This window comes from Gopherus evgoodei, chromosome 20 (genome assembly GCF_007399415.2).
Source record: "Gopherus evgoodei ecotype Sinaloan lineage chromosome 20, rGopEvg1_v1.p, whole genome shotgun sequence".
NCBI classification, from domain to species: Eukaryota; Metazoa; Chordata; order Testudines; family Testudinidae; genus Gopherus; species Gopherus evgoodei.
Window position 1 is genome coordinate 7709164 of NC_044341.1, and position 16799 is coordinate 7725962.

Genomic DNA, 16799 nt, shown 5'->3' on the forward strand with positions numbered 1-16799 from the left:
TTCACCCACGAAAGCTCATACTCCAAAACATCTGTTAGTCTATAAGGTGCCACAGGATTCTTCGCTGCTTTCACCAAAATCCTGACAACCCCAGAACGCCCTCTCCCCAACGACCCCGTGTACACATTCTGTCTTTCCCACTTCTTCAAAAGTCCAGGGGCAAACCCACTTTCATCCCTCTCCTGATTATTGTCCCCATACCAAATTGGGTCAAATCCCCACCCTGACCAATTCTGACACCCTTCACCCCACAAAACAGATGGGCAAAGTCCTGACATTCACTTTTCCTCTAGAAAACCCCATCCAAATCCTGGCAACTCCCTTTAACCTGGCCATTTCTGCCCTCCTTCCAACTGTCGAAGGCCATCCCCACCCCAAATCCTGTCAGTCTACCTCCCCATGCCAATCCTGGGGCAAACTCCTATCAATAACCTCCCCCATGCCTCCTCTGGACTAAGGACAACTCACCACACAAATCCTGACAGTCTTTCCAACCCTTCTCTCAGCTGCATGGCAACAAAATATACCCCCACATACCAATCCCCCCTTCACTCAAATTATACCAAAAGTGTGTTGCCTCTGCATGGGGAGAGGGGAGCTGAACATTTGTAAGGCCACTGAGATAAATTCGTAGCCAGGAGCCGATGCCGTCCTGTTAGCCAGTGAAGAGATGGCAATGTTGGAACCAGAAGATTCCATGGCAGTTGGGGTTGGGCCATTGGAAGGGGCAGTTGGGAATGGATCGTAATGACATGAGGATGGGTCAGTATAGGGCGATTATTTTTAATGGCACCTGAGAGAGAGTCTTGTCCTCTCCTCTGAAAATAGTGCACAGGAGGACTGGGGTGAAGGCCTCTCTTCAGTCCATGAAGGAACTGGAATCAAGATGTTTGGTGGTGCTGTGACAATTAGTGAACTGAGGGTTACTAGGCAGCTGGTGAAACACAGGAGAGGAACAATGTCCTGGGATTAAAACTGAGGTGAAAAAGAGAGAGAATAAAGGAGGAAACCAACTGAATCAGGAAGAAAGGGGGAGCAGAGAAAGAAAAGCAGATAGTGAAATGCACCTGAAGACAGGGTGTGCGCCTGACTATTCTCTCGCGCTGCCCTGGAAGTGCATGCCTCTTAGCTATGGTTTTGGAGACACACCCAGCACTTAGATCAGGAGTGACTGTAGCTGGACTTATTCCCCTAGCAATCTGCCTCCTAGTATTTAGAACATCATTTTTGCTTGAACAAGGGCTAGTTCCTGAAGAAAACGCCAGTTCACATCCTGTGTTGCCCTGGAGCAGGACCAATGCTCATCAGCATCTCCCTATGGAAGTCAGTTGTCATTCTCCATTCACAAGGTGAGTAAAAGGGTGATGGTTGAACAATGAATGGAGAAGAAAACTGCTGGAACATGTTCCAACACCAGACTCAGTAGAATCAATGCTGTGGTGATGTATAATTACCCAGACTCTTTAGTGTAAGAGTAAGACACATCAGGGCATTAATCATGTGCAGGAGAACCTAACATATCCTTCAGGGTCTTGTGGTTATAATATGGCTTTTCAGTTATACATTTAATTTTCTTTAATCCTAGATAAAACCAATGATTATTTCAATTTATTGGTAAACTATCCTTCCACTATGGTAAATAATTTACAGGGAAAGAATAAAAGGAAACAATGGATATAACAAAGTATCTTGTTTTACAATATTTTTTGTAAATATTTCCAGCCCTCTGGCGTTTTCTGCTTCGGAGCTCATGTCCTCCCAATGCCTCACAAGATCATGGGACTCTGGTGACACCTGGGAATGGGTAGCAAAGCCTGACGCAGTGTTGTTATTGTTTCTGTTTCCTTTCCACTTGCTGTTATGTTCACTCTGAGGTTTGTACGCCGCCCATGTGCCTGCTCTGGATCAGAACACTGTCAACCTGCAATTTCTAATTGAAAAATGTAGCTCAGAGTTTAGTGCTCCTGATTAAACTTTCTTGAAAGAATACAGTTTTTAATGGCCCAGACGCCCTCAAAAACTGGTGCTGCGGTGGTGCTGGTACCTTGGAAACCATTCTGAATGCAGCATTTGCTTTAGCTGTTTGAGCCTCCAGATCCCCGTGCTTGAGTAGATCAAGATTATTCTAGATGCATATTCATTATAACTTTGTGTCCCCTTCCATGAAGTTGGAGTCACGACTCCCACATGCTGTCTTCTTATACTTGAAGGTTAGACCACAAGTTAGTGAGTCAAATGGATCCTACTGCTCTGATTCCAGATGCATCCAGGCTCCCTCTGACTGTGGGGCCTGGATCCCAAAGGGCTTTCTCTATCTCCACTCTTCAGGCCTTCTAAGGTGGCTGGAGCAAAGATTTCTGATGATGTTTTTAATATTCTTTATTCTCTGAGTATGCTCCTAACGATGGCAGGTCAGTGCAAGGCCATTTGCCCTGTGGTTTTCCAAGGTCACTTTATTTGTCATGATTCTGAAAAGTAATTCATTATGTGCTGGCACTGCACACTATGGTAAGAGGTAGGCTATTTTTTTAATATGAGTTTTCAGTTGGATGCTGGAAGGTCACATTTCATCAGTGGTAGCTGTAGACTCCTGCGTCTTATTGTATCCTCTGAGCCTGGATTAGGATTTCTCATTAACTCTTTGGCTTTACCATGAGGGGGCAGACCTGGATCATATTGAAAGCAGAAGTGCTTCTTCCTGCATTTGATTGGAAGAAAGGACAGGAGATGGGGAGGATCACTTCATCCATTAAAAACAAGGGGAGAACATAGGTAGACAAAATTATTCACACACAGAAACTTTGGTAGATGGAATGTAGTTACTCCTTACAATCAGAGCTAGGATTGCCAACCCTCCAGGATTGTCTGAGAGTCTCCAGGAATTAAGGATGAATCTTTAAGATTATGTCATGTGATGAAACCTCCAGGAATACCTCCAACAAAAATTGGCAACCCTAATCAGAGCATCTGCAGTATAACAAATGTCTCCTCTTGCCCAGTCCTGAGGAAGAGCCCTACTGAAGCTCAAAAGCTTGTCTCTTTCACCAACAGAAGTTGGTCCAATAAAAGATATCTCACCCACCTTGTCTCTTGTCTGTAGTATGTAACCTATCATTTAAATCAGCTTCTGCCAGATGACTGGAGGATAGCTAATGTGACACCATTTTTTAAAAAAGGCTCTAGAGGCTATCCTGGCAATTACAGGCCAGTAAGCCTAATTTCAGTTCCTGGCAAATTGGTTGAAACTATTGCAAAGAACAGACACATAGATGACCATGATTTGTTGAGGAAGAGTCATCATGGTTTTTGTAAAGGGAAACCATGCCTCACCAATCTACTAGAATTCCTTGAGGGGGGTCAACAGACATGTGGACAAGGGTGATCCAGTGGATATAGTGTACTTAGATTTTCAGAAAGCCTTTAACAAGGTCCCCCACCAAAGGCTCTCAAGCAAAGTAAACTGTCATGGGATAAGAGGGAAGGGCCTCTCATGGATCAGTAACTGGGGTAGAAGGCAAGGTGTAGGAATAGTCAGTTTTCACAATGGAGAGAGGTAAATAGTGGTATCCCCCAAGGATCTGTACTGGGACCTGAGCTGTTCATTATATTCATAAATGAGCTGGTAAAGTGAGGTGACAAAACTTAACTATGTTCAGTAATTTGGTATCATCTAGTCCAAAGCTGACTGAAGAGTTGCAAAGGGATCTCATGTGACATCTCCAGCAAAACAGACTGTGGCACAACAGCACATTTCACACCCATGACATGGGTTTTGAAGACTTATTTGACACCTTTTGCTGGATGCCTGACAGCTCACAAAGTTAACAGCTCTGCACAGTGCAAAGTGAGGCGAGGCTGCTCACTGTGGGAGCTCTAATGCACAGACTAGCTCCAGGAACAATCAGTCCATGGGGAACTTCTCTGAACAGGAATATTTCATCCCTGATTGAGCGAGGACAAGTAGCAGGGGCCCCAAGCATTTATTTGCATTGAGAGCAATTGGGAGGGACTCACTTCCAAAACAGGTCTGTCTGACTCACCCACCCACCCACACCTGAATCAATGTCACACACACACACACACACACACACACACACACACACACACACACACACCTCTGAATCAATGTCACGGCTGAGCCACACACACACACACACCTCTGAATCAATGTCACGGCTGAACCACACACACACCCCAGCTCAGTACACTGGCCACTTGCTTGGCGTCTGGGATGGGGAGGGTCTGTTACATTAAAAAGACACTACTCACTGTTCTCCCTTTGTTCCTTTCTGTGCTTTCCCCTCCATGGCACGGCACCGCTGACTCAGGCAAAGGTCACATGGATGCAATTAGAGGTATTCAACTGGACCAATGCCAGCTTGATATAGCCAAGAAAATAAAAGCACCGTTTCAGGGAAGAGGGGTCTCGCTTTGATTTGAGTGGAGGTATACTGCCTTATGTGTTATAGAAAATAATAATGCCAAGAAAAGTGCATTGGGGCAGTAGACAGCCTGTGGCTAGGACAGCCAGATGTCTTTGGTTGAGAGGAATGGTTCTAGTCTCTCAACCCCTTCTGTGGAAACAGGTCCTGCTCCTCATAGACTCCATGGCCCTCTGGTCACCCGCTCACACCAACTGCCCTTCCTATGCTTCTGTTTTGTATAACAGCACTTCCTACACCCATTCGGGCCACTTCCGAGCACTCTCTTACTACTGCTGCTTCTCAGCTGATTGCAGCAGGAACAGACTAATAATAATACTTAGCTCTTATATAGATCTTTTCATCTCTTCCTATTTTACAGATGGGGAAACTGAGGTACAGTGAAGTGACTTGCCAAAGGTCATATAGCAGAGCTGGGAACAGAACTCAAGAGTTGAAGTTCACTCCCCTAGTCACTAGGCCACAGTTTCAAAACCACGAGAGCGAAGAAGAGGTGAGACAGGAGCAGAGTTTGAGAATGCCAAATAGCTGTTCCTCACTGTAGGGGTTGAGAGGAGACTCAGAGGTACGGAGTGAGCACAAGACAAAGAATAATCATCATCCTTGGCATTTATATAGGAACACACAGAGGGGAGACAAAGGCAGAGAAAGCTTTCAAGAGACAGAGGACATTATGGGGGCTGATCAAAAGCCCATGAAGTCAGTGGAAAGACTGCCATTGACTTCAGTGGGTTTGGGATGAAGTCCATGCAGAGAACATGGCGATAAAGAGCAGAGCTGAGCCTGGGGAACAGGCTAGAAGCTTTAATTAAGGATCTGGACGTTGGCAAAAACAAAGAAGGAGCTTGGGGTAAAGAATGCTTTCTTCCCCTCCTCCCTTTATGGTAATGGATTTTCATATGGGGAGGGAGGATTGATGGCTGAAGAGGGGAAGAGAGAAGGAAGGGCATCCTTCTCCCTTGTATTTCAGCTGCCAAGCCCTTCCCTCCATGACAGGTGTCACTTTGGAAACCTGCTCCCTTACTCTGTAATAATGAGAAAGGTCTCTTTCTCTCACAGACATCTGAATTATCTACACAGGGAATCCCAAACAGCAGCTGGCAAAGGAATTTTGCATAGTAATGTCTGATAATTCCTCCTGAAAACATTCTGATAACAGCATTGATCTAAGCACAGGATCAGGCAAATGTTTCCATGAATCAAGTACACTAGTGACACTTGGGAAGGCCCTGGTTTTAGGTAAAGGCCGAGCCACGGAAAATGAAAATGTGGACTGCACACAGTATGGGGGTCTTATGTACAGGAAGTCCTGTACTGGGACAATTCTATGCAGCAGAAATGCGTACTGGGTATCTCAGTGTGTCAGTTCAGAGGGAGATCGTGAACCATTACATTTTCATCCAACTCGTCTCGTCCCTCAGGGTTATGTGTTTTGAATGAGCCTGTTACATACAGTGTCAAGCTCTCCATTTTCAGAGATCAAGAGAATGGGGTTGGCCAACGGAGAAGAACCTCCCAACTGTCCTGACTGTTCACAGCAATCCTGAGGGGGTTGAGTTCAGTTATCAAAGGACAGTTTGTGTGCGTGTGGTGGGTCATCTCTATTATTCGCCAGCACGTCTCACCTCACTTAGACCATGTCAAACAACATGCTCAAGCTGGGAGGAAGTCAGCGTTGGAAAGTCAAGGTGTGGGAGGGAATATGTTTTCTTAGACCAACTTCTGTAGGTGAGAGAGACGAGCTTTCAAGCTGACACAGAATTCTTCTTCAGGGCTGGCCTGAAGACAAGCTCTGCATAAGCTGGAAAGCTTTCTTGGTCACTAGCAGAAGTTGGTCCAATAAAAGATATTCCCTCCCACACCTTGACTTGCTAACATCCTGGGACCTACATGGCTACAACAATACTGCATACAAGTGATAGAAAATGTCACTGCTTGCGAGCTCTGTGTCTCCAGCAAAGTCAAATCAGTGCCAAGGCTCGTTCACATTCTCCAAACGGCAACATTCAGCTCTACCAGGGCCTGGGCTGGGGAAGGGAAAGGTCTGAATTAGGATAAACCTCACCTACAACCTTTAGTGGAGTTGTACACAGACAAACACATTCAGTTCAATACAAAATCTGCAAACCTGAAATGGAAAAGAGGGAGACAGTGTGATGGGGAGGGAGGGAAGATGACATGAGGAATAAGAAGAGAGGGCAAGGTGAGGAGAGGATCCTTTATCGATCGTTTATTTCTGCAAAACAGGAAAGAAGCTGCTCCTCAGAGCGTGCTTTTTGAGCAGTGGCTGTGGATGATTTTTGTCTCTGCTAGGATTTTGTCAGGGAGGGATCAGAAAGCTCCAATTTCAGTAGCCCAGGAGCGACAGAGTCTGGAAGTCCCACTTCTGTTGCCTGGCCCCTGGGGAGAAGCATTCAAAGCAGGAGGAGCTGGGTAAGAAGCAGGTGGTGCGGAAACTCCAGCAGAGGTGGAGGAGAGCAGGAACGTTGCAATCTGGCTGCTTCTAGAGGTGGCATCTCTCAGGGCACCACCCGGTGATGGCACACTGGGCATGGCACCTGGGATTGTTGATGTCACTGTGGGTCTAGCCCTCCGGGACGAAGAGGCCATCCTATTGGAAAGGAAGTTTCGGCGGGCTGGCATGATGGCACTAGGAATTCGGCGAACGGGAGCTCTTCTCATGGTGGTGCTTGGATAAGCCACGGGGGAAGCAGTCAAGACAGCTAGACCCGGGACAGCCTCCCTCCTGGGTATTAGTACTTGGTTGGCGGGGGCTGTGGAATTGTGGAGGAATGACCAGGGCCACATCTGAAAGGGCAGAAGGGAAGTGGCTATGGGCGACAGCTCCATTTCAGCAACGTAATTATTCAGGTGGGAGAGGAGTCGTAGCCGGATAGGATCAGCACCGTTTTGTCCCTCAAGGATACCAAGGTATCTGACAACTTCAGTGAGGCATTCACGGAAGCCGATACTCCTGTAATCCACAGCCAGGGCGCGGGCATCTAAGAACCCTGTGAGACAAAGACAGATATAGCATCATGTCCACCAAGAGCACAGGCATCTAATAGCACTACCCATTTTAACGTAATTGTGTATTTAACCTGAGGACTTTGCCACCCCATGATACTATTGAAGCAAATAGTCAAGTAAGCTTGAAAAAAGAATGTGACTTTACATGAATAAGACTAGCATCTGCAGTTACGCTAGCTAGGATAAAATGACCAGGGCCATCAATGCTCTTGGTTCAGGGCATAAACTGATCACTAGCTGGGATCAGGAAGTAATTTCCTTTGGATTCTGTCACTGGCTGTTACTGGAGGCAATACTCTGGGTGTCTTCTGGGATGGCCATTCCTAGAACAGCAGGTTGTGTGGTTTCTACTTCTCAATGGACAGCTTAATAGCCCCTCCCTGTGTTTCGAGACAACTGTTTGACTCTGTTACTCAGATTTTATTTAAACAGATGTCCAGCTGAAGGACATAAGACAGTCTCAGACCCAAGACTATCATCTCTAGAGGGCCCAAAGCCTTGGATTGTGGAGACAATCAGTGAGGTATGTGGCAGAGCTCTGACCTTGCCCCCGTGGGTCCTGCGCTTTTAGGTGGTTTATGCTAACCTCAGTGGCTCACTGTGACCCTCCACGTAGCCCTTCTCTCTCTAGGGCCAGGATTACAGTCTACTGAGCCCTTTTCATCATAGGTCAGCAAGGAGGTTGGTGAGAGAACTCCCACAGTCTCTGTTGTCTCGGGGGGCTTATTTGAGGGCAGTTTAGCCTCCTGTCCTGACAGGGGCCTGACTTCCCCTCCCAAGAGATGTTCCTGTAGTGATACGTAGGGGGGAACCCAGGCCCACCCTCTACTCTGAGTTCCGTCCACGGGACCCTAATGGCAGCAGCTGTTGGCAGCCAACCTTTCACTGCCAGAGTTGCTATGTTTCCGTGGGCCACTTCCTCACAGCTCTCCTGCTTCTCTCTTCTTCACCCTTACCTTAGGGCTCCCTTACCGATGGTTTGAGAGTGTCTTCATTAACCAGCCCTTCAGCCACACTTCCTCTCCCCTGGCTCTCCTCTGCCTGACTGGAGTGAGCCCTTTTTATAGTATCAGCGGGGCCTTAATTAGAGTCAGGTGGTCACATTAGCTTAATGACCTCACCTGACTCTTTGCAGGTTAATTAAAATCAGGTGTTCTCATTAGCCTGGAGCAGCCCCTGCTCTGGTCAGTCAGGGAACAGAAAACTGTTAATCCAGTTGCCAGTATATCTGCCTTCTGCTGTACCCAACTGGCCTGGGTCTATCACAGGTACAATAAAACTACCAATTGTGCCTTTGGTCTCTTTCCTGTTTGGACTTCCCGAGAGGATGGGCAATAAACCAGAGAACGCCCCCGGTGTGGACAAAGTACTGAACCACTTCACATTTTGGGGACCCTGTTGACAACGTTTCAGCCTCGTAGCAAAGTCATGCTGAGTATTTAAACAATGTTCCTAGACCATGATGTAACTCTGCTAAAGTCCACAGTCTGGTTCCATCTACCCAGCGAGACAGAACTGTGTTTTAACCGAGTCAGAGGATTACTGTGTTGAAACTGAGATCCCCGCCAGAGTCACTGGGCAAGTGGAGAATGGGAACTTTGCTCTTGCGGAGGACATGTATCCCCTTGGGTTTTACAAACTGTTAGTTGGGGCAGGGGGAGTCATGTTTCTATGCAGAGTCACTAACCAGACTCCAGGCAGTGCCAAGAAACATTCCAATGGGATGCGGAGGAGGCAGACTTTGGTTTGGAAGCCAGGTCCATTGGCGAGCATGACTAAGTGTGTAGCCTTGCCCGGGTCTGTGTGCATAGCTGTTGCTGTTCTGGGAGTTGGCTGCCTTTCCTGTGGTAACACAGGACACACCATGTGGCACACCTCAGTCTGCCAAGGCCTAAATGTGAGATCCTGACCCATATGCAGGAGCACAAATAGTAGCACAGGAAGTGGAAAGCCTCCCCATGGAAGAGCCGCTTCCTTTCAAAAGCAAACACAAATATTTTCTATAACCTTAGTATTAATGATTTCTGGAGTAAACAACGGGACGTAGCTCTTGGAGCCAAGGGTGAATTTTCCTCCCCTCAGAAAAAATCCTGTCTCCCTGGGGGTCAGTGGGAGGTTTGCCACTGCTTTCAATACAGCCAAGATTTCACCCTCAATACACACGTTTACAGAAGCAGTTCTCACCTGTTCCTCCAGTGGCATGAAGCATTTTTAAGTGGTCCACTGTCATTTGCAGGATCTCTGCCTTCTCCAGCTTGGAGGAGCCCTGTGTATTGAAAGCAGGGAGGGGCAGAGGAAAAGAGACTATCAATCCACCATTTTAAAATCTAAGTTTCCATCTCATTAAGGCAGCCAGCTTCAAAGGGGCCGAACTTTCCAGAAATGGGCAGATGAATAGATTCAGGGTTTGGATTCAGACTCATCTCGAATCAAGTGGTAAGGAAAATGGATCTCCCTTCAAAAGATACTGTGAAGCAAACTGAAAGTCTCCATTTCCATTCATCCCTGCTGCTGCAAAATGTCTTTTATCCTCCATAAGATTTCCTGGAAGATTTATTACTACCCTATTTTACCACCTACTTATCCTCTGGGTTGATAATAATTTAGAGCGTTTATAAGGTTTTCAATCTTGAAGAATCCTAAAAGGATCTACAGACTGTAGTTAACAATTACCCATCAGTGAAATGCAGCCACCTCTGGGGTGGAATGCAGCACTCGTTGTGCGCCATTGACACTGAGTTACACTTTTAAGCTGGGCCAATGAAGAATAATATCTCCAAATGTAGTTGCAGAAGGAATTTAGGAAAACAGAATGGCATTACCCAAGTCACAATTTGAGCATGACTCTTGGATTTAACACCCCAACTGGGAAGAGAATCCTGAGAGGTTTGGGACCTTTAGACAAACAGATGTTAACAGGGAACAAAAAGAAGAAACAATCACATATGCCGGACATATGACTTGGATTTCAGGAGATCTTTTCACAGTGAATGGGCAGGACCTTGTTTTTAGATCTCATCCAAAAGATAGCAACTGCTTCAGCATTAGGGCAGCATTGACGACAGAGAGAAGAATGCTACCTACTCCATCTCCAGCATCTCTTTCTACAGCACCACCTGGTGCTCTTCAGATTTTCCATCCAAGCACTGACCACTGTCCAAACCCTCCTCAGCTAATGGGAGCTAATTAAATTAATGCCTAATGTGGAATTGCTGTAAAAACAAGATACCCCCCAACCATTAAACCACAACCCTGCTTTGGACTGCCTGAAGATAATTTACTCTGTTGATACGACCCCTCTATGTATGTTTGTTCATAAGCACCAGAAGGTCTTTCCTTTCACATAAGAACATCCCTAGTGGGTCAGACCAAGGGTCCATCTAGCCCAGTATCCTGTCTACCGACAGTGGCCAGTGCCAGGTGCCCCAGAGGGAATGAACAGAGCAGGAAATGAGCAAGTGATCCATCCACTGTCACCCATTCCCAGCTTCTGGCAACAGAGGCGAAGGACATCATTGCCTTTCTTAAAATGGTAGAAAATGGTCACGTCTAACATTCTGCACATACCTGCTTCTCAAAGGCAGTAGGGACTAAACGCCTCAGTTCAGACAGGCTGCTGTTAATACGGTCACGGCGCCGCTTCTCAATGATCTATGAAAGAATTCCATTCAGAGGAGCGTAGCTGGGCCCCATAGCCCATAATCATGTTTAGACTTATCCCTCCCATTTCTAGAATGCCTTCCATCTAGGGATCTCAAATTCTTTAACAAGCGTGGGTTAATGGAGCCTCATAGCCCTCCATGGGGTACAGATTGTCCCCCCATTTTTAATATCCCTTTTAATATCTACAATTTTAGACAGGCGCTTTTAATCAAATAAAATACATCAGTGTTACCAATGGAAACTGAGGCATGGGGGGAGGTGTTAAATGACTTGCCCAACAACACTTGGGGTGGGAGCCCAACCCCTACCGGGTGGATAAAAGGGCCCAACACGACAAGCCTCAGCTGCCGCTGAGGACGATTTCCCCAGTGAAGGCAGGGTGGAGGACAGCTGTTGGGCTACCTTCAGAGGACCTTGTCACCAGGCCCATCACAGGGGACACACTCGATATAGGGCAGCATCATGCAGCCCTACGGAGATTCCAGCCAGTGCGGTGGTCCAGGGGGCAGCTCAGGGAGGATGTTGTGACTTAGACAGGCCACCAAAGCTAAGTTATGCCTGGAGCCTCTCCAGCCCCCACAAGGGCCCACCCCTGGTGTTGTAGAATTGGAAACAGAAGCCAGCATCCCAGGATCTTCTTTCCTGTAGTGTTCTAACACTGCTTCTCCCTTGGGATATGGAGCTCACCCTCATTAACAAAACAGATTCATGAGACAAAAGGGTTAAAAGGGCCCATTTCTTTGCTGAAATATAGTTTACTCAGTAATGAGCGTTAAAAAGCTAACAGCATTCACACGTCCTCAATCTGTGCGTGCCACTGACGGGCACAATATGGCTGCTAGATTTTGTAGCATAAATGCTACTCACCCCTCTCCGCTTCTTCCTGGCTTGTATCTGAGATGTGGTGGTGGGAGAAACAGCTCTAGATACTTGGCTGCATAAAAAGAAGGAAAAAAAAGGGACGGGGAAGGTGTTTCAGATGCTGTCTATTTGTTCAACACACACACAGACTTTACACCCACTCACCACATGTGATTTCCCACGTGGAAGGGAGTTTTGAGATTTTTGTACCATTTTAAGAACAGTCTACTTAGAGCTAAGTAAAGCGGGAGGTGGCAGGGGGAGCTGGGTAGGTCTTAGGATCTCTCCTCTCTGAAAATGCCCATCAGATTGTGAGACATTTCTGGCAGGCTGTTCTGCTAGGAGGCATAATCGTCTTTCGGTATCAAAATAGACAGCGTCTTCCTGACTTGTTGAAAAAGCAAAGATCTGATTTTTAGAGTCCCTGTTTTACTCTGTTCATGAGGATTTCAGATCTCTTTTATAAATCCGCAGCACTTTATACCGTCATTGTGATAATGGACCCACAACTGCCACTGACGTAAGTAGGAAGTCAGAGAACTCATGCCTCAGGATCAGGCCTGGTGACAGCATTTCTGTGGTTGATCAGGACTTTCCTGGATAATTATTTCCCTGAGAAGAACACTTCTTGCTGCTACATGTTTGCTTCTCCTGTGACAGACATAAAGTTACCCAGATTCCCCAGGGCAGTATCTGGTTACACAGCAAACAGCTGAAAGATAAACTTTTAAATGGACAAAACCAGTTGCTCCCCATAATTAGAGGAACTGGAGCACCGTGGAGATGGAGCTCAGCTGTGAAGGCGGAAGTAGGTGGGAAATGCCTCTCGTTATATTACTCCGCACAGTGATCATTGCCTGCCAATAGACAGTCCCTGAAGGCGCTGCTATTCTGTCCTCCCCAACCGGATGGCACAAGGTGCAGTGCAGAAGCCCAGGAAAACGAAATCTAGAAAGGGAAAAGCTGGGGGAGACTGCTCTTCAGCCCTTTCATCTGCCGGGACCCAAAGGTGAGACAAAAGACCCAAAGTAACGGTGCAGGAAGCACAATAAGAGGGGAGGTCAAATCTTTCACATAAACAACATTTTCATTATCTCAGAGTCACCATTCTGCTTTCTAATGCAGGAGAATGAATGCAGGATAAGAACAGCTTTGCATGGGACATAGGTACGTTTGGATTTCAAAGGAAGGATATCCTTTATAGGGACAGCCAATTAGAAGATGGGGGACTTCACAGACATGGAACCCACGTGTATGTTTGACAGAGAGAAGCTACAAAAGTCCTCTGCTTGAATGAACTCCCCTGGTCCTAGGGAGACTTTTCTCTCAACCGCAGCTCCTGAAACTGACCAACTGCTGGACTGTTTCTGCCTCTTGAGAAATTTGAAGCAAAGATGATAAAATCTGAACACAGTTTATAACATTCTCCAGTACAGACGTCCCGAGGGACCTGAAGAGCAACTAAGAATTATAAGTCTGGAAAGGAGTTTGGGTTCACTCCGCCAAACCATAATATTTTTCAGTTTGACAGAGCATTTTAATAGCAGAACCTGTTAAATAAGTCTCTGTAGGCAGAGTGTGTGCTGCACAGCAGGGCAAACCCTAGAATAAGCATGGTGCATTAAAAGTACCTTTCGTTAGGCACAAAGTGAGGGGTTTCCAGAAGTTGTTTCACTATAATTCTTCTTCTTCCATATGGCAAGAGACATGATTAGCAACATTCAAATAACCAAGTCCAGATTAGTGAGACAGGGGCAAGATGGCAACCTCCACATGGTGCATCTGTTACATGTTATTGATTAACACAATGAAAGTCGTCAAAAGGCTACTGAACATGGATTTGTTGATCTCTTAGTATGAACAGCAATGTTTCACATAAATCACTCACAATGACAAACTCTTCCCTTGAGTACTGTCTCATATACCCCATATATTTGTAGCCTTTCCACACCTGCTGTGTGTTTTCCCTGAGTGTATGTGTCTACTGTATTTGTGTGTGTGCGCATGGTGAGAGGGTGTACAGGGGAGAGCGTGTGCATGTACTCACAGCAAGGAATATTTACTATTATTTGTACTGTTGTATGTGGGATTGTGTGTGTCTATGTGCAGTATGGGTGTGTAGTATATGTGTCCAATAGAACTCACTAACAGTCAGTCTGAATACAATGGCCCTCCATTTGTAGGAAAATAGAAAGTCCCATTTTGTTTGACTGCATTGCTCTTTTCTGGATGGATGGATCTGGCTTACTTCAAAAGGGTTTCTTCCATTCGACTGACACATATGAGGAATTTAAAGACATTTGGTCTAAGTTCCTGGAGAACTATGATTGATACATTTCTTGTTGTCTGGCTTGGTCATTTGTGGCGTTATTCGTCTGGCTTTTTAATAAACAAAAATAATCATTTTTGCATCTGTACCAAGGCTCAGCTGAGGATCTCTGCCATTTACAAACATGAGTTAATTATGCTTCACAACACCGGCAGCTTATCCCCACAGTCGCACAGCAAATCAGCAATGGAGCTGGGAATTAAATCCAAAACTCTGAATTTACTGTCCCAAATTACTCCAAGCTCTAGCCAACACTCCCTACTTGGAGGGAGTTTGCCTGTTACGTTTCTTACATTAGTACATTACTTAGGTTGTAAACTCTTCAGGGCAGGAACTGTCTTTTCATTACGCGCTAGGTGCTGTACAAACACAATGGGGCCTCTACACATCACCCATAGCATGATAAATAATATAGCAACCATAATGTTATGTTTTACATCTTGCTTTGGAAATACATATTTTCAGTTGCAACAGAGATCAAACCCATCTCTATGGTTGTTCACTGACATTTATGATTGAGACGGTTCTACTACATACTGTCCATCAGTGTGTGTTAGACAGAATGGGGTATTGTGCTGTATAGATGTGATATTTACATGTGCGTTGGGAGGGTGGATTACATACAGATACACTCCAGGGTAGTATTACTGCTGTATGCATGTGTGCTATGTGTTTGTATAACGCCACGGTGTATTATGTGTTGGGTAAATTGGTGCAGTGTAACACTGAGTGCTAATATCAGCAAGTACTAATGTTCTCTAGGGCCTAATTCTGTGAAAGCCTGAGCATATCCTGCTGAGGCACCTAGCAAGAGATGCTAATAAAATGAGGCCACGGGTGATTTCTGTATTCAGGATATCAAGCAGTGAAGGGCTTATTTCTCCGGGTGCACTGGGGGATACTGGACAGTAGACATGAGTGTCCAGAAGCAACCAACAGACAAGATAGAGAAGAAAACAAGAGTTCTTCATACATTCCTCCGGTGTCTGTGTCTGCACTGACAGTGCCTGGGCAACTGGCAAACAGAGGACACAGCATGGGAACAGCAGCGGCAAGACTCCCTTAACATACAGAACTGCAGTGATTGGGGACCTTGCAAAGAATGAAAATAGCACCCTAGAAGGGGAAATCGCATAGGGCCAGCTCCTTTTCTTTAACCGTCTTACAAAGCTGCAGAGTGCTTGAGCCTGACAGGAGCCCAGAAGCTGAAACTCAGTGAACTGGACAGGTAATGTCCATTGCTAACATTATTTCGTTTGTACAGTGTAAAAAACTCTTACACGGGAAAACCACAAACCCTCCCCGATTCAATAAAGAGCAAAGGAACCTTGGCATAACTGGGCAATGGCTGCATTATGAATCCACAGACAGCGTGGCTAGTACAGGACAAACTCACTCATCCAAAAAAAACCCAACAAGAAGTCCAGTGGCACCTTAAAGATGAACAGATTTGTGGGTTTTTCACCCACGAAAGCTTATGCCCAAATAAATCTGTTCGTCTTTAAGGTGCCATCGGACTCCTTGTTGTTTTTGTGGATACAGACTAACACGGCTGCCCCCTGATACTTGTCACTCATCCAAAATTATTTGGGAAGTTTCAGATAAACAGCACTGCAGAGGATAGAGACTTGCACTTGCATTAGGGGAACACACCTAGCTGTCTCTCGGGGAGCTAGGAGCTCCAGTTAAAGAAGGTTCGATTATTCCTTTCCTTTAGCCATGATGGGAGAGCGGGAAACCAGCTGATTTAGCCAGTTTGGCATTTCCTCCAAGGCTAGCAGTTCACTATCCCTTCACTGGGGGCTGGGGTGAGCTTCTGTCCCTTTGCTTTTCAGCTGTGAGGTTTATGGTGAGGATTAACCCTGGTCATTAGCTCTTTCCAGCCTCAGAGCCTGGCCCCAATCATCCTCACCCCCCTCCTTGGCCATTCTGAGATTAGCCCAAATCTGCAGCAGGGGTTCTTCACCCTGTGGCCCCAAGTGGGTGGCATGGCTGAGAGGGGAGCTCCCAGTGCCTGGCCTTGGAGCTGCTGGAAGGACCCTGCTGGGCTCTAAACCCACCTCCCCCCGGTGCAAAGGTGCTGGAACTAGGGGTGTGGCTGCTCCCCCTCCCCAAGAAGCTTCCATCATATCCAGGGTTCACAGTGTGGTTCAAGGGCTCTCAGCAACCCTCCCCCAGCCCCACTGTGCAAATTGCTCCAGCCTCCCCTGCCCCAGTGCGCCCTGACCCCCATGCCAGCTGCCCCCCCACCCCGCACTGCCCCTCCCAGGTGCTGCCTCGCCTCCTTACCTGTATTCCTCCTCTTTGCCCACGTCTATTGTCCCGTCCGAATCGGAGCCCGCCCAGGTCTCCTCGCTCAGTCTCTTCATCCTCCGAGACAGCGGCGGGCAAACAGCCTCCTCTGCACCCTCCCCGCACGTGGGGCTGTATGGGGGGGAGGCAGCTCCGCACGTGGGGGCGAGAGGGGGTCTATG

General features: G+C 46.7%; 1 protein-coding gene across 1 annotated transcript; it reads right to left on the reverse strand.

Moving 5' to 3' along the window:
- Positions 1-4795: 4795 nt before the first annotated feature.
- HEYL (hes related family bHLH transcription factor with YRPW motif like) lies at positions 4796-16799 on the reverse strand. Its single transcript, XM_030539355.1, has 5 exons — positions 16615-16799; positions 12003-12069; positions 11040-11123; positions 9657-9738; positions 4796-7453 (listed from the first exon to the last, which is right to left on the reverse strand). The coding sequence occupies exons 1-5, from the start codon at positions 16692-16694 to the stop codon at positions 6774-6776; spliced, it is 993 nt and encodes a 330-aa protein (XP_030395215.1). The 5' UTR covers positions 16695-16799; the 3' UTR covers positions 4796-6773.